The 23,219-nt window shown below is 41.2% G+C and overlaps 6 protein-coding genes across 7 annotated transcripts; 1 reads left to right on the top strand and 5 right to left on the bottom strand.

Annotated features, from left to right (window-relative positions):
• Positions 1-255: 255 nt before the first annotated feature.
• LOC145698331 (heparan-alpha-glucosaminide N-acetyltransferase-like) lies at positions 256-4,300 on the bottom strand. The gene is made up of 11 exons (XM_081775531.1): positions 3,999-4,300; positions 3,307-3,547; positions 2,797-2,990; positions 2,515-2,720; positions 1,839-1,935; positions 1,590-1,764; positions 1,001-1,077; positions 693-792; positions 584-649; positions 352-538; positions 256-319 (listed from the first exon to the last, which is right to left on the bottom strand). The coding sequence occupies exons 2-11, from the start codon at positions 3,419-3,421 to the stop codon at positions 256-258; spliced, it is 1,281 nt and encodes a 426-aa protein (XP_081631657.1). The 5' UTR covers positions 3,422-3,547; positions 3,999-4,300.
• Positions 4,301-6,043: 1,743 nt separating this feature from the next.
• On the top strand, positions 6,044-9,572 carry LOC145699098 (uncharacterized). The gene is made up of 8 exons (XM_081776347.1): positions 6,044-6,725; positions 6,772-7,082; positions 7,126-7,329; positions 7,375-7,671; positions 7,732-8,058; positions 8,101-9,123; positions 9,168-9,245; positions 9,288-9,572. The coding sequence occupies exons 1-8, from the start codon at positions 6,098-6,100 to the stop codon at positions 9,465-9,467; spliced, it is 3,048 nt and encodes a 1,015-aa protein (XP_081632473.1). The 5' UTR covers positions 6,044-6,097; the 3' UTR covers positions 9,468-9,572.
• A 3,589-nt stretch (positions 9,573-13,161) lies between these two features.
• On the bottom strand, positions 13,162-14,067 carry LOC145699200 (ribosome maturation protein SBDS-like). The gene is made up of 3 exons (XM_081776464.1): positions 13,815-14,067; positions 13,407-13,774; positions 13,162-13,365 (listed from the first exon to the last, which is right to left on the bottom strand). Exons 1-3 carry the CDS (start codon positions 14,034-14,036, stop codon positions 13,194-13,196), a joined length of 762 nt encoding a protein of 253 aa, XP_081632590.1. The 5' UTR covers positions 14,037-14,067; the 3' UTR covers positions 13,162-13,193.
• Positions 14,068-14,072: 5 nt separating this feature from the next.
• Positions 14,073-15,458, bottom strand: LOC145699199 (uncharacterized). Its single transcript, XM_081776462.1, has 5 exons — positions 15,295-15,458; positions 15,132-15,254; positions 14,872-15,087; positions 14,336-14,830; positions 14,073-14,295 (listed from the first exon to the last, which is right to left on the bottom strand). The coding sequence occupies exons 1-5, from the start codon at positions 15,455-15,457 to the stop codon at positions 14,177-14,179; spliced, it is 1,116 nt and encodes a 371-aa protein (XP_081632588.1). The 5' UTR covers position 15,458; the 3' UTR covers positions 14,073-14,176.
• Positions 15,459-16,208: 750 nt separating this feature from the next.
• LOC145696366 (zinc finger protein 330-like) lies at positions 16,209-18,137 on the bottom strand. Its single transcript, XM_081773388.1, has 6 exons — positions 18,066-18,137; positions 17,659-17,980; positions 17,446-17,616; positions 17,189-17,349; positions 16,620-17,146; positions 16,209-16,563 (listed from the first exon to the last, which is right to left on the bottom strand). Exons 1-5 carry the CDS (start codon positions 18,131-18,133, stop codon positions 16,972-16,974), a joined length of 897 nt encoding a protein of 298 aa, XP_081629514.1. The 5' UTR covers positions 18,134-18,137; the 3' UTR covers positions 16,209-16,563; positions 16,620-16,971.
• A 26-nt stretch (positions 18,138-18,163) lies between these two features.
• Positions 18,164-20,499, bottom strand: LOC145696365 (uncharacterized). Of its 2 annotated transcripts, XM_081773387.1 has the most exons (6): positions 19,847-20,327; positions 19,561-19,802; positions 19,144-19,518; positions 18,951-19,100; positions 18,694-18,898; positions 18,164-18,649 (listed from the first exon to the last, which is right to left on the bottom strand). In XM_081773387.1, the coding sequence occupies exons 3-6, from the start codon at positions 19,289-19,291 to the stop codon at positions 18,565-18,567; spliced, it is 588 nt and encodes a 195-aa protein (XP_081629513.1). In that variant the 5' UTR covers positions 19,292-19,518; positions 19,561-19,802; positions 19,847-20,327; the 3' UTR covers positions 18,164-18,564. The 2 variants fall into 2 exon arrangements, with proteins under 2 accessions (XP_081629513.1, XP_081629512.1); XM_081773386.1 differs by lacking the exons at positions 18,164-18,649; positions 18,694-18,898; positions 18,951-19,100 and having other exon boundaries at positions 19,309-19,518; positions 19,847-20,499.
• Positions 20,500-23,219: the final 2,720 nt, after the last annotated feature.

Below are 23,219 nucleotides of genomic sequence, written 5' to 3'. Positions count from 1 at the left end.
CGTTGAATCAAGTTATCTACCTCTTTTTTTTCAAGTTCAAGAAGTGCCGATTGCGCGAATTATGCAGCACTTACCTATTTTTTGAGCATGCGATTGGAAACCGCCACACTCGTCGCCGCAGAATGGAATTTGACCTTCCAAGATTTCATGGAGCAGCTAGCGCGGGGTTATCAACACGTTTTAAGTCTTCATTGTAATGATTGTAATGTCTGCTGAAATTGAGACCTTCGAACCTCAATTTATCTGCTAAGTAAATTACACCTCCGAGTCATTATCGCCCAAGTGGACGTAGTGAAACATAGTAATGATCAATTTCGCGCTGAAAAAAAAGCATGCAAGATGGCGAAAAACGTGAGAGCGGCGGAAAACGCCGGAGAAAAAACATTGTGTGTGAGCATAGTGTTTTTAAGCCCTTCATAAACGAGGATTGAATTCATCCCAACAAAGTAAAACGGAGCACCATCCCAGAGTTTCCGATGATCAATCAAAAAGTAGAGCGCCAGGAGGAGCAGAAATCCCCATCCAGCCATAACAAGCACTAAAACATCGCTTTTTTCTTGAAGAAAATGGAAAGAAAACTTACCAAAACTTAGAGTCCACAAGTTCTTGGCAATGGGAATGTTACTACCCTCCTGGAATTGATGGAATCCTGGCTCAAAGAGCGTTTATTTGAAGAGTAAGTTCCGTTAAACCTGTTAGCGCGCCGCCGACTGCGGTCAGCACAATGCCCCAGACCGTTAAGCGGATAGCACGTTGTTGGAAGGTTTCGTAAAAATTAAAGATCCGGCCAGCCTTAAAGTAGATTTCAGTAAAACCGGCTCAGCCATGCCAACCGAAGGGTATTAGACAAACATTGGTTTAGCTATTTTTCCCGTGAGGGTTCTAAGCTCTCTTTGGTATATTTAGGAGACTGACACCCTTATCCTGATTTTGAGTATACTACTTTAATAAAGTGTCACCCTTATATTCTTTCTTTCAATAATTCATAGTCTGAAATTACCTGTAGTCCAAGATAAACAATAAGAATCGAATTTATCGAGCCCAAAATCCCCTCCGGGTCATATGCTTGAAGATCCCCTATTTTGATGATACAGATAGATTCACATAATTATTTGTGTATCAACAGCTATGATTCGTTGATATTTGTCCCCAAACTTCTCCAAACCAGTACTCATCATGCCAAAAGACGGGGTGAGATGTTGGGTCCCCGTAAATATGAGCTAATCGTGTTATCATTAGAAATTCTTCTTTTCGAATCTAATAATAACTGAAATAACAATCCTTCGGTGAAGAATTTTCGGTCGCTTCATGTGGGCTTCGAGGATCGGTTCTAATTCTAGTGCGAATCTGTTCAAAAGACTCGTCTCTAAGCCCGTTCATATATCCAGCGGCACTTGAGTTAGAAAACGGAGATTTATGTGATCAGTATAAAATTACGAAAGGTCTGTTTCATCCTTTCTTGAGTGGGCTTTGCTAATTAAAGCTTTCATTTCCTTCGTTCATGAAAGACAATAAAAGAAAGCTGCAATAAGAGGAATGTGGATTCGAATCCTGCTAATTGATTCGCTTTTCACTTCAATGAATGGAGCAGAAAGGCAATTCCATCAAAGTTTTCCATCCCTTATCGGCACCGCCAGAGCAATTTCTGAACTTTCCGTCCTTGTGGAGTCCGCCAGGGCCGAGGTAGCCAGCGGGACATCCGGCTTCCGTCATTCCATAGGTCAGTCCTAGCCACAGTGCTTCCAAACAGAACATAACCAGCCACTTTTTTATCGGCTAATCTCGTCTTTTTTTATCAGCAGCAGGGGCACAATTTGTTGTAATGCAATATCGGTAACCCGGGGTCGAGAGCACGTTGAGTGTTCTCGCTTAGAATTATGAACATGGATAGAAGGTGGACTTATCTCGTGACCAAAATCTGCAACCCTAGCTCGCCTAGATAAGGCTCCTAAGATAAGTTTTCACAAGCACTGACCGCGTCACAGCTCCGTGTGACTGTTATTTTTGCAAAAAACATTCACATAAACAATTTGATAAATGTGAGTTTATTGCAGTTTGCTGAACGTTTTTGGTCGGTAGACCATCATCACAGCTTGTTCCTTGATAAACTTGAAAATTCTTAAAGGAAAGCGTACCTTCTTTTCTTAGACTGCAGAAAAGTTATTTTTGGTTTTTAAATCAGTTCTGCAGTCTAAGAAAAGAAGGTACGCTTTCCTTTAAGAATTTTCAAGTTTATCAAGGAACAAGCTCTGATGATGGTCTACCGACCGAAAACGTTCAGCAAACTGCAATAAACTCACATTTATCTACACGATGTCACTTATCAATCACGCAATTTGATAAATTCACTATTTAAAAATCAGGCTCAACATCCCTTTAACAAAATGACTTCGAGAAAAAAATTTTCGTCTCGAATGACTTTGGTTAAAAGTACAAGAAATTAAACCATTCCTGTGGCCAAAACGGAAGAATATCTGAATTCGAGGATGAAAATTTTGATAACCCTAAAAGAGCCAAATATCTTCCGGCATATTCATCCCCTTCCCTCGGAAAAGCGAGTTTGATTGCATAACCTTGAGAGCAGTGCCTTGCTGGGCGAGCAGGAGGGGGCTCACCACTGCATAACAAATTGCGAATCTTTGAAGTACCCCCGGAACTCGGAAATAGGCGAAACTAGTCGAGCCGTTTATGATAAACAGACCAAGTGCCGAAAGTGGGGTTCACGAAACTAAACGATAACGCAGAGAGACTCTTTTGCACTCGAAGTACCGCTCATCATCTTCTTCGTTTCCTTACCCAAATATTTTCTGCACAATCAGTAAAGTGAGAAACGAACTTTTCCTCAACCCCAGCCATGAGTTTTCCGCATCTAAGTGCGATTTTCTTGATCATTTTCATCTTTGACCAGCCTTTTTTGACCATCGAATTGAATGAAAAAGTAAGCGAGACGCCCATCATAAACATGAACCAAGGCATCGCCAGATCGGCAACTTATAAAAGATCATCCCTCGTAGGTAGACTAGCTCGTTAGCCATTTAGAGAAGCCTTCTATCGCCAACATGGCACTTGTTCAGAGAACAAGATAAAGGCCTCAGCCTGCTCAAACCTTTTCGATAAGGCGCCTGTTACAATTATCGCGGTACTGGAATAAAATGTGATAAAAGTGTCCAAGAATATCCGACAGTGTTAAAATTTCCTTATCTTTTGACCCTTTCGAACGCGGCGAAATTCGGATGAAAAGATAAACAAAGTCAAATCCCCTATTCCACCTTTATCAACAACTATTAAACGATGAGACCTCTTTGCCTGTAAGCCCAAACCAAACAGCGTGATCAAAGAACCAGTACCCGCCGCCACCGTAATTCACAAAGATCATAATGCCGATCGCAATGCCTCGCATAGCGTCTAAGCATTTGAGCATTTTTAGAGTTCACTTCAAGATGGTTGTGATTTTAAGCTTGGCTTTTTACTAATTGAAGAACTCGTAAGCTTGGCTTTTCCGTGTTGTCGACAGGTGGATTGTATCTTTTCCGGTATAGATTTTCTCCTTAAAATTTGGTTATATATTCTTATAATAAGATAATTCTAATTATACTTTAATTGCGATAGGATTCCCTAAAGAAGGGGCTCTCGTAAATTTTATCGATAGAAGAAATCGAGATAAAATCATTTTGCGACAGCAATAAGTAATCCCTGATTTACAGAACTCTTTAAAACCACAATGTTAAACGTAGTCTGTTCTCGGGACTTCAAGTTTTTGACACTAATTGCCCATTTTTTGATCGATTCTATGCATACGAGAATCGCTGACTTTCGAAATTTGAGTAGAAAAAGATTTATTGATCCGTAAATTTATACATTCTGGGAGAAATAGCACTAATAGGCTTCCAAATAAAGAATTTCTATTCATTGAGGCAAAATTAAGAGCTATTAAATGATCATAAATAGTAATTCAATCCTTTTTTATCGCCCTTCTAAAAAAGTAAAAATGTCCTTACCTATGATATAAATAATCTGAGCCAGAATTAATGCCGTAAATGTTCCCCAGGCAGGGGCCGTGTATGCCAGTGAGTCTTCCTTGATCGCAACAATCGTTAGGTTTTTATGGTCGCTGTGGATTTTCAGCGCATATTCTCCGTGCTCATAAAATCGTCTGAAATCGCCATTCGACATGTTGTGCGGCGGAGCATTAGCATTGTCGAACGTGAAAATAAATCTCTGAGGCCATCTAGTGTCAATCCAGGCAGTTTGATTCTCCGTAGCTGAAAATGGCACAAGCTTGTTTCCCATTTTATCACGAGATCTGTTTCTTGTTTTATTTCTTGTGAAATTGTCTCTTGATTATTGATTGTAAAACGCTCCTGATCCAGCTGCACTGGTGGCATTCTCTTGAATTCTGCCACAATATAAGCCCTTCAAACTCTTTGCAGCCGACAACCGTAAGATTTGCTCTGTCAATATCTCCATGCTCCGTCCATCTTGAGCCACTTGATAAATTCAGTAAATAAATGAAGATTATTAATTCCATTTCTCTTGAGATCGACTAATAAAAATGCAGGTCAGGAGCTCATAACTTTGAATATGACACAAATTTGGAAAAGACAAATAGAGTTTGGCTGCTTGAAAATCCTCAAGGAAATTCGTGATCATTAAAAATAATTTAGTTACATAAAATATCATTACAAAAAAAGGTTACCTTTATTTTAGGAAATCTTTCAGAGATGTGGATATTTTGAGAGCTAATACAACCTTAATTATCAGTTACATAAATTTGCATAACCGATCAGATTAGAAACTAATCTTCCTAAGTTTAACTCATTTCTGATAATTAGCCTCAGATCGTTCTATTTTAATCTAAATTCTAAATATTAGCAATTTTAAACAGCGCCTAAACATGCTCTCGCTCGCTACTTTCAGCTCCTATAAAATACAAGAACTGTACTCTTCTAGCATCAGTTGCGTTTTGTCTGGTATAATCATACAAAGACAATCCAAAGGAAAACTTTTCCAAAATGAATTTCCTCGCCATTCTTTCTTCACTCCTCTCACTGTCAGCCGCTGATCTCATCGGGTTCAACAGGCTTGGCAACAACGTCTACTCCTTCAACAAAGCCGGAGCAAACGCCCTTTACGGATCAATTGCCAACATGCGGCCGAGATACAAGTTCAACGCGCACTCCCGACGATCAAATGGACTCAGAAGATATTTCAAGGCTCTGCCATTGAGATGAAAAAATTGTTGATAAATTCTAAAATGAAAATCTCTTCCATGATTTCTAAAATAAAACAGCACGTGTGTAATTTGCTTGATAAAAATTGTTTGTTCAAAATGAAAAAAATATAACAGATCACATGACAAACTCTGCTCAGAGCTCACTATCCACTATAAAATTCTGATTTTCTTGTCTCCCTCTTCTGAGCATCAGAACGCATTCTGATTGGCAGAGGGCAGAATGGCGCGCAAATTTAAACGTTTCTGTTGTCAACGTTTTCTCTAGATTTTATCAGATTTCGAGGCTGCAGACTTTTGCTGCTTTCACTTTTTGCCACACCAAAACGCCACTTTTTTCAATTTTTCAGAGAAATCGAGAAAAAAAAATGGACGACCGAATCAAGCACCATTTGGACAGAAACACTGCATGGGGCATTCTAAACGAAGGGGGAGTCGAGAACATCCGATTGAATACTCCAAATGAGCGAGAAGAGTCCGTTCGAAAGTTCCTCGCTTTGGGCAAAAAGTCGGAATCGCTCTTCACCCTCCTTAGCGTTTCCAAACACGACGCTCTGAGAAGAGATGTCGTCGCAAAACTGGCCGAAAAGAAGTGTACTGAGGCGATGGAAACGTTTCAGCAGGCACCGGATGATTTTAAAGGAACCATTCTTGAGGAGGTTCTCTCTCTAGCTGCGGTTATGCCAAGTAATGAACCGATTAGGAAAGGGTTTCGTATTGATTCTCTATCTTCAATCTTATCTCATTTATTATTTCTAATAATTCTTATTATGTCAACTAGAGAAAATCAACCTTTGAACCTTTGAAAGAAATTCGTTCATCACTTTTTTAAAATGCAACAAGTCCTTGTTCAACGAGACTCAAGAAATGCGTTTTCCCTTGCTCGTGCCTGAAGTAAAGGAGGAAGAACCTGAACGACCTCTTTTGGAAGATTTTCTCTGGGATCGATCCTTCACCGATTCTCTCGATGGCGCGTTGATCCATGCTTTGACGCTCAAGAAAATGATTGGCGAGCACGAGGCCGATGTCAACGATGGTGCCGCTCCTGCGAGGGGAAATCTAACTGTAGCCAATTTGAACATCACTTGCGCCGGGCCAAAGACCTCATCTTCGAAAGCGAAAGTCCAGCGCTTCTGTCGGCGTCTTGAACTCGCCGTTCACGAATACTTGAAGTCATACGACCGTTCTTGCTTCGAAACGCCTTTTCAAAAAGTAACAGACGAAGACTTTTCGACAGATCTTCTCAAACTCAACTTTGAATGCCTGAGAGCCGAGCTACTCGGCACGGATCAGCAAAGAATGGATGAACTCATCAATAACGTTATTGAGGACTCTGTCAGGAGGAAAATCAACGAGGACGTAATGTTCGGCTGTTTTCATACAAAACCCAAGGAAGAGGTTTTTCAAACGCTTGAGAAATTGTCAAGGACGAGCAACTTTGAAACACAAGAGCGGATATGCAAACTGGGAATCAAATATTTCAAAAACAATCAAGGTAAATCCATGATAAAGACATTTAACAACTTCATTTGAAAATTTAGGATATGCCGCTGCTTTCAAACAAACTCTTATGATGGGCTCTTGGTCGCGTAAAATATCCGAACTTCTTTCCATTCCAAAAAATGAAGTAAACCTGAGAGACTACCGCGACGAATACTGCCTCAAGCTTCTCGCCAAGCCGCAAATACCCTTCGAAACAGTCAACGAATACATCGACGCTTTCCAGATTTCAAGGAACAACATTTTATACAGATTCCTGCAATGGCAATTCGTCGGTGAAGATTCTGGCATTGAATCGAGTGCGCTTGTTGTCTCGCATAAGCCGAAAATTGAACTTTTAAGCTACACCAAGGTACATTTTGCCCTTCAAAGAAACCTCTCAGAAAAAAATTCAGAGCATCAACTCAAGCTGGAAAAGCATCGAGCCGCGATTGAGATGGGCGCTGCGCAACTTTAACATAAAATCGCCTATCAAAGAGCTTCTGGAGTGGCTTGGTCTGACCGTACGCACAAGCTACCAGCGAATTCGATTTCTTCTCGAGGAAATTATTTTCATGAAGAAAGACAATCCAGAATTAGAGAGCGATTCGCGCGCGGAGGTTCGATTTTCCTTCAATAGCAGATATCTGTAATGTCTTTTCTAGCAATATTTAAACGACTTGGAAGAGTTCGAAAAGTACCGGCTTCTTAAATCGACCGATGAATGCGACCGTCTCCCATTCCACTGGATAGCTAGCGAGAAGCCGAAAATGCTTGAAGCAATCCGGAAGGAGTGTCTCCCAACCAACTACGAGAAGATCATTTGGGTCGCAAAGACAAGCATTGTTGGGCTGAGTGAAGCAGATGTCAAGATGAATTGCGTCAAAAATCTTGTCACGAAGATGCGGGGCGTAAGATCTGATGAAGGAACAGAGCTGAATTCTCTTTTAGCGGTTCTAAAGGTAAGAAATAGCCATGAAGACATAAAAAAGTACCGCTACCTTTATTAACTTTGCTCTAAGATTGGGTCGACCGCAAGAGAGCAAATAATTGGAGAGCTATCACTCAATTGCCATATGTACATGCACACGGCTCGTTGCATCGATAAACCAGCTCAAGCGTCAAAGTTTCTCAAGGAAGCACTCAAAGACCTGGAGCAATACCGTGGGATAATTGCTGAAATTGCCGACATAAGCCAGAAATACCAGAGCTTGCGCGACTACTCGAATCTGATTGAAACCAAGCAGGTCTTGTCACGAAATCATTTTTACGATGAGAAGACTCGGTCGTTCTTCAATGAGGGCAGACAAGCCCTATCTTCGAGCACAATTCTATCTTTATTTTTACAGGTACGGAAGTTCGAAAATGATCTTTATTAATTGATTGTTAAGCTATTCGAGGATACAAGCAACAACAAAAACGACCTCGGATTAGTGCTCACAGAGGTTTGCAAAAATGCGGACATCCCCGTCGCCGTTGTTTATCAAAATCTCGTCGAAACGTGGCTGAATATGACCCCGATCCCAGTCCGAAATATCGTCGGCATATCCTCAATCTGGGACAAGACAAAAGTAGCCAAGGCACTCTTCAACCAAGCGTACTCTGGGTCGCTGGAGCAGCGCTGCGAAATCATGGATCATCTTCTCAAATCTTTCGACGAAGAGGAAATGGCCGAGATCGCGAATACACTCGGGATGGATTCGGCCGGCTTTGGCTCCAAAAAAGCGCTCATCAAGCAAACTCAATCCTGGAAAGATCAATGCCGTCTCAAGGTACTTGGCATGAGCTCGAAGAACTTGGTGGCTTTTTATAAAACTGACGATAAAGTAGCCGGGCTCAATCAAATGTTGGACGCGTTGGAAGGCTCGCACGAAGCCTCAAAGGCGCTGGGCGAGTTGGCCTTCAATAATAAACTCGTCGACGACGATTTGTGGACTCGTATCTTTGCCAACTTCGTTGTCGGAGAGGAGCTCTTCGCGTTTATACGCCGTCTGAATCGACAAAAATGGTTCAACACGATGCTTGAAGAAAGCGTCATGTTCGACCGGACTTTCCGAAAAATCTGGACAGCGTGCATCGAGCTTAATGTTGATACCCGGCCAGATCTGGTGGTCCAAGCGCTTTACGAGTACCCGAAAGCCTTCCTTATCGACATCGAGAAAATCGCCTTCAAGCTCATCAGCAAGGACAACGAAGTTGAAGCTCTCCAGATCATTCCACGCGCGGCTACGTTTGATCAGCGAGAAATATTCGACCGAATCGTCAAAGCCGTCACCTGGAAGAAGCTTGTGAGCTCAGTTGTCAAGAGAAATCGGCTTCTACTCTCGCACTGCGAAGTTTCCCAAATGCTGCTTTGGACGGCTACGCCAGAGAATCTTCGCAAATTGACGATGGATGAGTATCGTTGGATAAAGGTAAAGTGGGAAGGGAGATTCAGTTGAATCATATTTTCTTTTAGAACGAAGCGATTATCCAGGGCTTCATTGATCCCCTTGTGCAAATGCTCTTTAGGGATAATAAATTTGATGAAATCAAGGTAAAAGTCACATTTTTGCACATTCTTTGGATGCTTTTCTAGTCGCTTCTTCTCCTTTATGGAAAGAAGAACCCCGCGATAATGTCTGAATTCGAACAAATCTCACGTCTGCAGCGAACCGAGCGAGATCAAAAGCTTCAAGCAATGTTCGACTCTAATGGGATTCCTCAATTCTTCCGCCCGATCCCCTCTGCCGCTGAAATCTTCCCTGGAAGCTCATAGAAGATCACTGTTTTATTATTTTTTCAAAACGTCAGTGTCTTACTCTCACTTAATGTCCCTTCACTTATGCCATTCCCCAGTAAACACTGCCCTCTTAATAAAATTAAATTTATAGAAAGATATTTTGTTATTATCTCTTTATTTCGTTGAAGAACAGCAGGAAGCTTAAAAATTACCACCCAAAGCCTTCATCATTGCCGAGCATATTTTGGAGACCCAAAAGTTTCTCTTGAAGTCCAGTCTGGACTCCGGAATCACGGGTGTTCAACTTGAATATTTTGAGTTGCTTGTTTTAACGTTTTGGTACCTTGAAAAAATTTCTCTTCATTCTTGAATTATCTTCAAAATTAAACGCAGCGGCGCAGGAAGCAAGGAGGATTGAGAGTTTCATTTAGTCAAGTTTAACTTTTTGGATAATCGTCTTTTTTTGAAACATTCAGCATGGATGAGTTTATATGCCGTGAATAATAGCGCCCTCATGCAGAATATGGAAGAACGCCGAAGAGTCTTTAGTGATTATATCTGATAGTTTTTCTGGTTAAATTATTTATGATTATTTATGACTTAGCCTAACGGAGTGCAAATAAGTCAACGTTTTAATAATAGTCGGCTTCAATGAAAAACGACGAAGAATAGCTATTTTCGGGGAAGCAGATAATTAATCATGCTTTTTCGTGGGACAAATTAAGCCGCTATGAGATTTTTGGATTGTATCCGGTCTAATTTTTGATATATCCCCTTTCGAACACATTTATTTTTTTTACAAAAGAGATGAGCGACGTTTCAGGATTAAAGCTGCAAATAAGCAATATTAATTAATTGACGTGTGCACTGCTTTTTGCGGCATTGAATAAGTTCAACTCATCATTAAAACTATAAGCAACTTTTTGCATCAAAAATTAGAGCCTTCTACTCCAGTGCCTTCCAAAAAGGCGAAGATTGAAGAGCTTGACCCAAAACCGATAGTAAGGAGTGGAGGCATTTTTGGGGGTGGATATCGGGCAAGGTTCATACAAAAAGTGAAGGATTTTGTTTATCTTTTTTAAATTTTATGCAACCGTCAACAGAAGAAACGGGGTTTTCTACCAAGATAGGCAGCCAGACGGATGGTTTTTTGATCAATTCGATCAGCAAGTTTTCTGGTGGCAAGAACCTGATGGAAGAGTTGTCTACACAACGAACAACGATGGCCGTAATCACCCACTAAATGCTGGAGCTAACTGGAATTATTAGCGAATAAAGAAACTATGATTCAAGTTCAAGCATGAATTTTTCCCTCAATATTGAAGAGCTAAATTATAAATAAGCACATTTATTGAGCGGTATAATTAAGAGTGAATGGACCTCCTTCCTACTCATAATGAATTAAGATTGATTTCTTTTTGCAATTCATGCAAGGCGTCAACTCCAAGAATAACAGTGAACAAATCTGTTTTTTTGAAAGATCAGTATTATCTTTCTTTATTATCCTCAGTATTCAGTAATCTAAGAATTTGTTCTGCTGAGTTGACTCCAGTTAGGTACGCTCCATGCGCATAACCAGCATTCGATCCATCGAAAGCCTCTCCAATCATGTAGAAATTATCAACTAAAATGAAATTAGCAAGTTATTCAGTTTGAATCGTAATTGCTTTATTTACCTAATGGAACGTTCAGACGCGAGTAAAACTCGTCAAATGTCTTTCCCGGACACAGAGCCACATTCGTATAGCAGCCCTGGAAGTTTTCTTAATAATTCAGGAGTCAATTTGAATTCTGCAAATAAGCAAAAAACCTTGTGCAGCCCAAGTTGGGTTCGAAAAGTTTTCAATATTCGCATCAAATCCAAATACTCTCTTGATGGTTGTCTGAATGTTTTTCTTGATCTCTTCTCTTGAAAGCGAGTTGAACTTTTTCGCCTTTTCTGACGTGGTTCTGAATGCGATCGCCTTTCGCCCGTGAAACCGGAGTATCATTGGGTCGAATTCGATAGACCGGAAGATGTTCTCTTCGTTGTTTGGAAGGTAGATGAAGTCATTCTTGTCTTAGAGAAGTTGGCATAGGTGAATATGATCAGAACTTACCTGGGAGTAGATGCTCCTGATCTTTTTCCAGTAAGACAAAACAATTCGCAAAGTGCACAAGTGAAAGTGCTGATATGAGCTCATCTTTCTCCGGGGTCATAAACTCAAGCCTTAACCTTTTCGACTGATACTGACTGATCGGGACTGCCGAGACGAGAAAGTCGCAGCTCATCTGTTCCACTGATCCTTTTGAGTTTCTCAAAGATAAATGAAACTTTATCAGGATTTGACTACATCTACAGAGCTCTTAAGATAGACAACACTGTTGTCGTACTGACAAGTTATTGGCATTTAAAAAATGTCTGCTCCAGGCGCAAATAAATAATTAAAAGATTAAAGTTCTGATTTATCGGGGCCCATTGAAATGTTCAAATCCTTCCTTGTTGTTGTCATTTGTGACAAGGAAAACATCTGAATTGAAGATAATGTTCTCATTCGGTACATCCTTTGCGATTTCGGCTACGCACGCACTTATGTTGGACGTTGCTTTCTATGGGTTATAAATCTGTGAATAAGTACTTCAACTTGAGGTTTCACTTGACAGAAATTTTGTCTCAGAAGTGAAGACTCAGGCGAGTTAATTTTAATTTGATCAAAGTTCACGAACGAAATGAATGAACCCAGAACTATTGGTGTTTCTCCAAATCTCTCTTCCATCTGTTTCTCGTCGGCATCTCCGATGGAACACGTCGCAGGCTCGCTGGCACAGATTTGCGAGTACCCGTGGATATAGTGGAGGGCCTCGTAGATATCTCGTGGAATTTTCTCGGGCGAAGAGTCCGTTCGTTTCATGAATTCCTCGATTGAAATTAACTCCTCCGTCTGTTGAAAATACTGCGTCATTTCGTGCCAGTCGTTTAAAAATTGTTTATGGTAGACTTCCATCTTCTCCGTAATATTTTCATATTTTTCGTCCAAAACAATAACCTTCTTTTCTTCACTGAAGTATTCTGGGTCCAGAAGAGTCTCCGAATTCCCACTGTCTTTCAAAATCTTTAGCAGTGGATTCCGCTCGCCCATGATCCAATTTGCTCCAAGATTGACAGATATTTCGGGGGTGAGTTGAAAAGGCCGCAATCTCCCACCAATTCTGTTCGAGTATTCGAGAACTCGATAATTGTTGACACCATTTTTGGATAAAACACTCGCGCAGCCGATTCCCGCTATTCCTCCACCGATGATAATAATTCTTAGCGTGGAATTTTCACTGAGTAATCAAATCACTGAGTCCTCCTATAAACGCGTTTAATCCCTAGCTATGATGTTCCATATCTTGCACCCCGTCCGCTTCGACTATCGATTCTCTCAGTTCTGAATTTTGACAATTTCCCATTGATTGGCAAACAAACGCTTATATTTGCTTTTGCGAAATAATTTTGTTACGATTTTGAGCTCAGTTTTACTTTATCCAAGACCTCATTACAAGCGGAAGTAACTTTCAGTATTTTTGTTAGCGCAAACCTTCTGTCTCCACCTTCCAAGCTATCCTTCACTTTGCTCTTATCCGATTATTATCCTTCTAAGAGTTGACGATAAGAAACGAATTTATTAGGTGCCTGCCATGCTATTTTATTCCAAAACAATCAAAAAACGAAGGTAAAAACAACCAGAAAATGGAGTTCAATGGTTCCTTTTTTATATTTTCCAGTTGAATGAACTTTTATTAAATGAGCTGTTCATCAGAGGACTTTTGTTTATTCAGCGATATCAATTCCACGGAAGCTTTACCCGATGTTTCTTTCGTGAAGATCTGTTGAATCTCTTTCAGTTGGTGCGGCATGATCATAATGTTGAGCAGGATCTGATCATCCGCCTCTTTTTCGTCAAGTATTTTGCTAGAAAGGTGATCAGATGCTAATTAATTTTCGAAACTTACCTGGCAAGCTTTCGGATCTTATCGGCGACGTTAGAAAATTCAGTTGGAATCGTAGCTTTTACTTGGCTTTTGCAACGATCAATTGGAAAGTCCTTGGCTTTCAGCTGCTTGATGACATCGATTGCTTGTACTTTCGCGTTCTTCTTCGTCTGCAAGGAATAATGAATCGTCTCCTTCATAGCCTTCTGTATGATCGTCGGTGGATACTTTCGTTCGGTTTGCGGATTGATGGACATTTCAGAAACCTTCTCCGCAATTTCAGAGAAGAGCGATTCGTTAGCTACTTCTCGTTCTTTATCAGAAACCTGCAGGTCGCCTTTTGCCAGGATTTTAATTGCGATGTCTTTTTCATTTTTCGTTCCAAATGCCTTCAACTTTTATTGAAATTAACAAGGAAATATTTCTTACCTTGTCCAAGTCTTTCGAATTAGCGAATTCTCCTTTGCCGACATTTGTAAAGATTCTATCCGATTGCAACACCTCACCAAGATCTTTCTCCGTTCCATCCCTCCATGATTGCACCTTATTTTTGTAACACGCAAGTTCGAATCGCTTTCCGTGAGTCTTGAGCCGGACTACCGCCACATTAGTGTGACGCTTTTGATTTGTTGGAGCCTTGATTACAGGCATTTTCTGAATGAAAAAGAATCTAGTCCGAGCTTTTTTTAATATGTGTTTGGCAGGTGAAGTGAAAACTGCAGTGTGAAGATAAATGAGGCAGTTCATTTAGCTTAAATAAGTGTCAGTGAGGAAGATTTTCTATCTGGGATTTAGGTCGACATTCGCTCGAATTTCTTGAGGGTTTCGCGGTGGCGACGCTTTTGCTCTTCCCGCTCTTCTTGCATCATTGTCATTTCGAATGAATTTCCCGCTTTCTTCTTTTGTTGCTCTTGAAAATGCTGTAAAAATGCGATTTTTAGAAGAATTACCTTCGAAGCGGTTTTTGATCATCTCCAGCTTGGCGTAGTTGAACTTTGGCTTTGGTGGAGATGGAGCAGCATCATTTCCGTTTATTTCTGCATTCTTTTTCTTTCGTTCTTGCTTTAGCTTTTCCAATCGCGCTTTGGTTGACTCAGAGAGACTGTCATAAATCCGGTCTCTCGGGCTGAATCGAGGTTTTGATGAATTTTCCTCTTTTGATTCTGCTCGCGCGATGTATTCTTCCTTTACACTTTGAGCACTTCTGTACTCGGTATGCTCTGGTCTTTCAGCAGTCAAGTCTTGCTCCATCCTCCTAATGTTTTCTTCAGTTTTGTTCGGTTTGGAACCTGATCGTAGCTCTGATCGACGCTTTATATACTCGATATGATCTTCCATATTGTCCGATCCAGTTCGTGATCGAAGAATTGACTTCAGCGGAGTCAAAGGAGGATCGACTTTGATGCTGACCTTTTGACTTTGGACCATTCTTGGTTCGAGAAACGCTAGAAAAACTCTATATGGGTAAAATCTATCAAGAGATTACCTCTCCTAAGATGTGGATGGGGCCTCAACACATCAGCGCATTTCCTATAGCTGTCCATATCGAGGTTAGCGAGAGAAAGAAGCGGAGGCTCGTACTCTTTCTTGCCTGCGACAAAACTCATTTCATTTTCTTCCTTCTCGTAATACTTCTTTCGTTCATCAGAAACCTCGAGGCCCGAGAGAGAAAAGTCGAGGATTTCATACTTATTCTCCAGCTCTGAAAGAGAAGGCTTTTGATTTGGAAATACTTATTAACCCTACTTCGTTGACTGTCAATTATATCTTCCGAGCTAGGGTCATGGATCGATTCATCAAGATATCCAGTCATCGGAATCTCCGGCACTGGTTTTGGAAGCGAGATTGAGTTGGAATTCTCATCTTCTTCTAAAATCAACTTAAAAGGTAGAAAATAAAGTCCAATTACGTTTCTCCGAATCTTCTTCGAGACGACTCTCCTCAAGATCTCCAACGGAATCGTCCAACGAATCATCACTTGGCGGCTCATCAGAAAAGATCATGTCATCGATGGACGAGCTTGAAGCATCAGAGAAGATGGAAGACTCGTAGGAATCGTCGAAGTCACTCATTCTTAACGAAGAAATGATCTAACAGGAGGTCTTGAACTTGTAGGATCTTATGCGCTCATAGTCTTAATAAATAGTGTTCTCAATAGCGAAACAGGACAGAAAGGTGCTATTCTTTATAAAAAGAGCGCTTTTTACATAAGGAAGAATTCCCGGATGATGTGGCCACAGCCCTGCTTCTCGCCAACCTTGAGGTTCAAGTTGGTGAAGGCAACAGCCATGATGAGGCAGAATCCAACCCAAAGCCATTTGGCGACCTAAAATTTTATTTGGAGACTAGGCACATTCGCAAAAGAAAGCGGCTTACGTTGGCGAAGAAAACAGGGAGAAGAAGGGGAATGTAATCCATGATCATAGCTTCAACGCCCCAGTAGGAGTGGGCGATCCAGGTGAGAGCCAATGTCTGGTCGACAAGGAAGTTGCCAGGGGAGATGACAGCAGCGCCCATGGAGCCAAGAGCGACCATGGCGACGATTCGCTCCTAAAATCCATTCTAATGGCTGCAATCAAAATATAAAAGACTCACAAAGTTGACGTGCTTGTGGAAACCATCCTTGGCTTTGATCTGGTGGCGGAGCCAAAACATGTTGGTCTCGGGGATCTCGGCCTTCGCAGAAAGCTTTCGGCTCAGCACTAGAATAGATTTAGGATAACATAATTGAAGCCTGATCATTACCTGGCGTGGCGAGCCGAGTGGTAAGGGTTCGGGTACTTCTAAGCGCGAGCATTTCTAAAGAAAGCATTGTCAAAAATCTATCGTAAGATATCTATTAAAATTAGAAAATCATTTTTGCAGTAGCCATTTATAAATCACATGAGCCGTCTTTCCAGCCATCTCGCCATCTCTGATCAAGCCAATCAAGATCACACTTGTAAGTCTCCTTTCCCAGCTTCTCATTCACTCGATTATGCATTTCGCAGGTCCAAATACTCAAACTCGCACGAGATTCGTTCCTGACTTTGAATTCTTTGAGGTCCTGGCGAAGGTCTTCTGCGCAATGAGAGCAAGGATAGAGCTTTGAGAAAGAATCGTAGAAGTTTAAAACAGCGGCTTTCTTCTCAGGTGATGGTTTATCAGGATAATATGCTGCCATTGTGTGGAGAATTGTCTGAAAAAAATATTTGGAAGGTAAAATTGGTAGAAAGCTAAGTTTTCAAAACTTACCCAGCCAGCATTTCCAATTTGATTGACATCTGGGGCGCAGTCATTTCTGACGCTGGAATTACCAACCCCAAAAGCATCTCCAAGCCGTGCTTTCACATCTTGAACTGAACTACAAGCACGACATGGAGTTCCATCAGGGTTAAGCTGCACACCATTCGGGGCAGAACTTGCGGAAGACTCGAAAGGGTCGAACGAATACGAATCTTGCTCCTCAAGGCGTTCTCGATCTCTCCGAGATCTTGGCATACAATCTTCTGAAGAGAAAACATCGCTTATATTAATTTTAGATTTTATATTGAGTGACATTCTGGAACACGCGGTATTGCTGTAGTTAAATAGTAGAAAGAGATTGTTATTCTTCATCTTCATCTTCGTCATATTGTCCATGATAACCGTACTGAAAGTCCGTAGGATTCATCGATGTCATTCCCTGCACGAGATCGTCTTCATAATCTTCTTCATCGGAGTACACCTGTCGCTGGACTTGAACTGTGTATCCGCCGTAAGAAAAGGTCGACTCTTCGCCCCTGAAATTGATTTAAAAATAATTCTAGTGTTACTGAACTAACTCTGTATTCGCCTTTCGGCCGAACTTGTAACTCCTAGTGCTCATCGCCAAGTCCTTTGTTTCTCTACACTCAAATCCACACTTCGGACACGGGAACTTTTCATCCCTCGCGTACTTGACTCCTTTTCGCCGAACATGATCATCACAGAAGCAAATTTTACACTAGAAAATTCGTTACGTAACTCTCCTTCTTCTCGCCAATTGGATTTCGCGAAGCGAGAAAGTTCTTGAAACGCCCGGGCGTCGAATAAAATTTACCTTGAGACAGCTCCACTGGCCGAATTTATTGCAAGAGCCACATTTGTCGTTTTCAGCGTCGAGGACTTGGCATTTGGCTTGATGCTCGAATTGATCATCTTCGCAGAGATAGCCGCAACAGAAGGAGCACTTGAACATTCGCCCTCCGTGATCCCACACCCCTCTTTCGCACTAGAACCCACTTTCTATGCAAGGAAGAAGAAATACCTCCACCTCAATACAGACAGCATCAATCAACGGACAAGCACAGCCATGCTTTTGTATACAATCCCTCCCATGGCAGACAAACGTTTCACAATGATCACAAATGGCGCCGGCAATTTTCACGCCAGTAATATAATTTGCACCGTGTTTGACGAGACATCCTCCTGGGGATCTATTCATACACTTTGTCATTCCACAGCTTCCGCAGACCACTGTCTTTTGAATATGATTGCAGAAGTAGCAAAAAGCTCGATTTTTCTGTTGCTTTCCGCATTGATCGCATTCTATCAGCGAGTTACAGGGATGTATTGCTAGCCCTCTTTCTGAGGATCTATGAAAAGCTCTTGAATAGGTCGAACGACATTAGATAATTGATATTTCACTGATTTATATAGATACCTTATAGGAAAAAGCACCTGATGTCTCGCTGTCTTTCAGCTTGCTTTTCAGCCTTTTTTCGCTGCCCTGTCTTTTTCTTTGGCATTCTTAGAGAATAAAACGGTCAAGACGTGAATGCATATAATTCCAGAGCTGTATTTGTATCAGTAGTAGTAAACTAACAATTTGAAAAATAGAGGAGTAGCAGAAAAAATACCGGCATATGTTGACTTGAATATATGACACAAGGAGTTACTGTAGCTTTTTGTCAAAAAAACAGGACAAATAGAGTTGTTATAAAAGCGAAGGTATGGTATGTTTCACAATTGATATATATGCATTTTTATATGAATATTAAAGTTTGTGCACCAAAGAATGGTGGAAAAAGGAGTGGAAAGATTCTTGATATGTTGATATGGTTGTTGATGTTGTTTTCAATAATGAGTTGGAAAGAGGAACAGAATGGAACAAACTTTGAACCTGAAGAAAAAAAAAGGAAAATAGGTTGAAATTATATTGAAAGAAGACAAAGAAAGATCACATGATTGAGCAGCACCATGAGTTGGTCTTCTTGGCGGTTTTGTAGAATGCTTTCGACTGCTCTGAGAGTTCGTTACTGCGGCTAAAATTACTTTTTAAAAATAATACCTATAGTTTGATTTTTACCTGACAAGATCGTCAAGCTTCTGGCCACGATCGAGAATCTTTTCGAGCGTTTCGGAGACTATTTGCTTTGTCTCATCGAGCTCGTTCTGCACTTTCATGATGGAATCAGCCGATTTAGGGTCTTGCCATCTTGTAAGAATGTCCTTCAATCCGAATTCGACTGAATTGATGCTACTCCAATTTGGATGCGCTGCGGCAAAGTCCTCTGAGTGAGAAAGAATGCGGTTATAAAAAGTAACAAATGAGGGCTAATTTACCTACTACCTTGCCAAGCATGACAAACGCCGGTCTTTTTGGGTACTCTTCATCAGCGATGCAACAGGCGGAAAGACCATCAGGACCGACGTAAGAATGGGCCATGTATGCATCTTGTTTTACTGACTTTCTGTCATTTAGAGGAGTCCTTTCTAAAGAAATTATTGAAGGTAAGGATGGAGAAAAGGTCGTTACCGAGAACAATGGAATGGGTGAATCTGATAAACTCTCCAACAGAATTTCTTTGGAAGAAGCCAAAAGTACTGACATCAATTTCTTCGCACAATTTTTGAACTTTGTCGCCGTTTTTCTTCGCGATCACGATTCCATAAAGTCGTACCATCTCTTAAGAAAAAAATTTAATTGGCTTTTATACAACAAGTGATTATCTGTGTTAGAACTTGTGGAACGAAAAGTAGTAACAGTGAGTAGTAGTTTTACGAGATATTTGTACAGTCAACGTGAGGCGGCAAGAGAAGGCTTTTTAGAGTTCGACCATGTGAGAAGAATAGTGTTTTTCTGTCTCCTGTCTGGCTGAAGAAAAGCTTTGAGGGAGTCAAAGCCGTCGACCTAAAAATAGAGGAAATTTTTTCGTTTCATTTTTGTTGTTACCTTATTTTGAAGTTGTTCTCTCTGATACTGAATTTCGCAGCGAGATTGATCTTCTTTTGTTCTTCAGATCAAGGTCAATAAATCCTATTTGCTGGTCGAATGCAGCAATCAGTAAGTTTTCATTGAGAACAATGGCACCGCCATTTGAAGACTCTCCAAGTTTGAAAGATTGCTTGAAGTGGCCGCTGCGGTGAGTCCAAATTAGGACCCGCCCTGATTGTGTCATTCCGATCAGGATATTCCTGGTGGTAAAGTTAGGTACTGAAGTACTGAGCTGATAACGTACCTGCAAGGCCAGACATTTGAAATCATGCCAGAGTAATTGCCAAGCACAAATTGGCAACGGCCTGACAACAAGGTCCAAATTCGGACCTGACCAGACTGATCCGCCGACATGGCAGTGATGTCGCTTGAAGATTTTCCATTTTTGAAGAGATTTAGGGCAGTGATTGGGTAATTGTGACCTTTGCAGACATGATCAGTCCTGCAGTCCTTGTTCAGAACAGTCACAGAGCCGTCTAATGAGCCAGAAACGATACGTTCGCACATGGTGCGGACAACTGTGACGCCAGGCGTGCTGTGTTGCACCTCGTGAGCGGAAAATGGACAAGTGGAGAATTTTCGTACGGTTCCTTCAATCGTAAGCGCGATGAAAGCACTTTCCTCGTCACGCGTAATTATGAATGAAACGCCAGATTCGTCGAGTAGATAAGTCGACTTGAGAAGCATTTCTGCTTTTGAAACCTGCAAAAACTTCACGTTCCCAGAAGATAAGCCAAGCTAGGTCTAGGATCGGGGGTGATCGCTGGAGATCCGAAATGAAGCGCTCGAGTTGAATCACCAATGAGTGGAGCGCGGGTTCTTTGGATCTCCAATTGCGTGGAGATCCGCGCGATCTCCACTCTGAAATTGCGGTGATCGATCACCACTCTCGATCTCCAGTTCTTGGAGATCCAAAAATTTTTGATCCCCGAAGTCGATGAGTCACTTTGAAACAATCTTCTGTCAGCCTACTGATATCAGAAGCGACTGACCGGATAGCCTTGAAAATCTCAGACAATACTAATTTTGCACAGTAGATTTCAAATATTCTGTCAAAAAAGTGCATGGATTAAAGCTTAAGATAAAAACAAGTACTTTTTACTATCTCTGCTTGATTTAAATTTTTTGAATTCAAAATTTGGTTCGGTTTAAATTTCCAAAGGTTAACCCGTTAACAGAGTGGTCGATTTCGCCTACGCTTTTGCCTGTCGATGATTGAGTGAAATCAAGGATCCGAGGTTGTGAATGGCTAACCGTTTCCACGCGTGCAGGTCAAACCTGCACGCCCCTGTTAACTGGTTAAAGCGCCCACTTAGAGCTCGGCTGGTGAGCGATAAGCTATCGGCGATTACTTCTTGAAAATAAGCATTACAAACTCATTAGTATTAATAAATTTTTGAGACACTGACCCGCATAGTCCCTATTTACTGAAAAATATGAATGTATTCGAGAGAAATCCATGGTCGGGAAAATTCGGGGATCCGATCACCGAAAATTGGAGATCGACAAAATCCCTGGGACTGATTTGGAGATCGAGCTTCGATCTCCGCGCTCTGGAGATCCAAACAACCCGCGCTCCACTCGTTGGTGATTCATCTCGAGCGCGTCATTTCGGATCTCCAACGATCACCCCCGATCCTAGACCTAGAAGCCAAGAATGATGTTGTTTTGATGAATTCCGATAGACCAAACAGTCTCATCGTCAGATATCAATGGATTATCGTCCTCGGTAAAATGATGTCTCGAATCTGATGTCGTGGAAGCGCGATAAGAAGAAATCTGAGACAGCTTCTGAGCGACAATTTTGTTACTTGAAGCATCAAAAATCGTCAAAGATCCGGAAGAGTCAACTAAAAGCAGGTTCCCAGTTTCTTCATCTTGTGCAACATGATCAATGGTGAATTCCAACTCCAAATGTTTTTCCAGCGCGACATCTTCATAGAGCGATTTCGAGGCCTTCCGGGAATCAAAATACTCCACAAATGCCTTGTTGATTTCGATTTTCCTCTCGTACGCCTAAAAATAACTACTAAAATCAGGTCATAATCATTTCACAGAAAAAATTTGTTAATTCCAATCCAGGTGTTACAAAAACAGGGTCACTCCCATGACACGGGTCAGAAATATTTGTTTTATTTCTCACCTTATAAAGCTTATAAATAGCTGCTGCAAAGGCGATAATCAGCGAAACAAGTTTCCAGGAGACAAACTGGGTCAAGCGAGGAGAATCCTTGGTTTCCTGATAGATTGGGATCGGACGGGAGCCACTGGGATCGAAAGGAACACGAATTCGAGGAAGGAAGGATAGATGCTTTCCGCGAATATCTCTTGAATAGAGTTGGAAAGCATACGCCCACGGCAGTTTAGCAAACTCCAGGTCATTGTCATCGTAGTCGTTGTTGATTTCACTTGGATCGACCATAAAAACTCGATAACCAATCCAAGTTATAAAGACAATCATCGCAATTTTCTGCAGAATTGCCTTGTGGGCCCATGTTTTTAACAACTTGATCCTCAGTGGCTGGAACATCCCCTCAATCGGGTCAATATGATTCTCCCCAAGGTCGACCAGCGGAGTCACATCTTCGTTTAGGGCGTGGAAAAAGTTCTGACAAACATATTTTTTGTACGCTCGTAAAAAAGTGATTGGTATATAAATTTACGAAAAGAGCTTACGAATCATAAAGCGGCGAGACTCGGAGACTCGGCACATCGTGAACTTATTTTGATGGTCTCAGACAGACGAATTTTTATCTCAATCGAAAGGCCATTGTCAAAATTTTTGATTGATTCAAGATTCCTGGCTGTCATCAAAAAGAGAAAAAACTCTAGAATATGCCCTTTCCTTCGAGAGTGTCCTCCCTGAACTTTCCAGAATTCCTGGAATTCCAATAACGACGCAATCTTATTGCGGCTCCAGATCTTTTGTGAATCCATTTTGGTTCTTAAAATTTTGAGTAATGCTTCAAGAGTTTTTTTTTTTCTTTACCTGATCGCTCAAGTTGCTTGAGCTCGAGAAAGAGAATAGGGGCGAAGAAAGACTATCAATGGCTCGTAAATCCTTTATGAAGGTCAAAAACGAACTATTCTTGTTACAAATAAACAAGTTTACAAGCCATTCATGAAGAAGAGCAGAGTGCGAGAGAACCATAATCAGAGCAAAGATAGAAAAACTGGTAACAATTCAACATTTTCAACCTTTTTCTCCCTTGGCCCATAAGAAAATTATTTGGCCGTTTACCAGCTCTTCAAATTTTGAATACAGTGAGTCATAAAGCTAATGAATCCCTCTCAGGTCAAGTGGATGACTTTCCCTTTGTCCTCAACGACAGAATAAAGAGAGATGAGAAACTCGTTTGAACCAATCACGGCTTGTGCTGGCCAAAAGAGCATCCAATCACCTGAGGCCAGGGGCGAAATCAATTTCTCCCGGTGGCTCTATTCCTCGCCGCTCCCGGCGACGGGAAGCACCGTTTATAACTCGAAAAATAGAAATAAAAACTTCAAAGCGCTGTCTCGCAGACAGGAAACGAAATACGAGTCATTCAATACTAACTTCTTTTAATAATAGAAGGACAAAGAGATCAAGTGAAACAGATGATTTCCTCACTCCAAAA

This window comes from Oikopleura dioica, chromosome 2 (assembly GCF_907165135.1).
Source record: "Oikopleura dioica chromosome 2, OKI2018_I68_1.0, whole genome shotgun sequence".
NCBI lineage: Eukaryota > Metazoa > Chordata > Appendicularia > Copelata > Oikopleuridae > Oikopleura > Oikopleura dioica.
Note: the sequence above shows the minus strand (reverse complement) of the source record. Positions and strands in the feature narration are given on the sequence as shown.

Bases quoted from the DNA above. Each gene is read 5' to 3' on its own strand.
- LOC145699200 (XM_081776464.1), bottom strand. From the start codon at position 14,036: ATGCCTGTAATCAAGGCTCCAACAAATCAAAAGCGTCACACTAATGTG. The intron at 13,775-13,814 runs GTAAGAAATATT...TAAAAGTTGAAG, and splicing joins ATTCGAAAGACTTGGACAAG to GCATTTGGAACGAAAAATGA. The intron at 13,366-13,406 runs GTAAGTTTCGAA...TCACCTTTCTAG, and splicing joins AAGATCCGAAAGCTTGCCAG to CAAAATACTTGACGAAAAAG.
- LOC145696365 (XM_081773386.1), bottom strand. From the start codon at position 20,289: ATGCTTCTCAAGTCGACTTATCTACTCGACGAATCTGGCGTTTCATTC. The intron at 19,803-19,846 runs GTACGTTATCAG...CTTTACCACCAG, and splicing joins TCAAATGTCTGGCCTTGCAG to GAATATCCTGATCGGAATGA.
- LOC145699098 (XM_081776347.1), top strand. From the start codon at position 6,098: ATGCGTTTTCCCTTGCTCGTGCCTGAAGTAAAGGAGGAAGAACCTGAA. The intron at 7,083-7,125 runs GTACATTTTGCC...AAAAAAATTCAG, and splicing joins AACTTTTAAGCTACACCAAG to AGCATCAACTCAAGCTGGAA. The intron at 8,059-8,100 runs GTACGGAAGTTC...TTGATTGTTAAG, and splicing joins TTCTATCTTTATTTTTACAG to CTATTCGAGGATACAAGCAA.
- LOC145696366 (XM_081773388.1), bottom strand. From the start codon at position 18,133: ATGCCAAAGAAAAAGACAGGGCAGCGAAAAAAGGCTGAAAAGCAAGCT. The intron at 17,981-18,065 runs GTGCTTTTTCCT...AGCTTTTCATAG, and splicing joins GAAAGACAGCGAGACATCAG to ATCCTCAGAAAGAGGGCTAG. The intron at 17,350-17,445 runs GTAAATTTTATT...CGAATTTTCTAG, and splicing joins GCCAGTGGAGCTGTCTCAAG to TGTAAAATTTGCTTCTGTGA.
- LOC145698331 (XM_081775531.1), bottom strand. From the start codon at position 3,421: ATGCTCAAATGCTTAGACGCTATGCGAGGCATTGCGATCGGCATTATG. The intron at 1,936-2,514 runs GCTCTTTTAGGG...AGCCTTATCTAG, and splicing joins AATATGCCGGAAGATATTTG to GCGAGCTAGGGTTGCAGATT. The intron at 793-1,000 runs GTAATTTCAGAC...ATCTACTTTAAG, and splicing joins TTGTTTATCTTGGACTACAG to GCTGGCCGGATCTTTAATTT.
- LOC145699199 (XM_081776462.1), bottom strand. From the start codon at position 15,457: ATGAGTGACTTCGACGATTCCTACGAGTCTTCCATCTTCTCTGATGCT. The intron at 15,088-15,131 runs GTAGGGTTAATA...CTTCTCTTTCAG, and splicing joins TATAATTGACAGTCAACGAA to AGCTGGAGAATAAGTATGAA. The intron at 14,296-14,335 runs GTAATTCTTCTA...AGCATTTTCAAG, and splicing joins GATCAAAAACCGCTTCGAAG to AGCAACAAAAGAAGAAAGCG.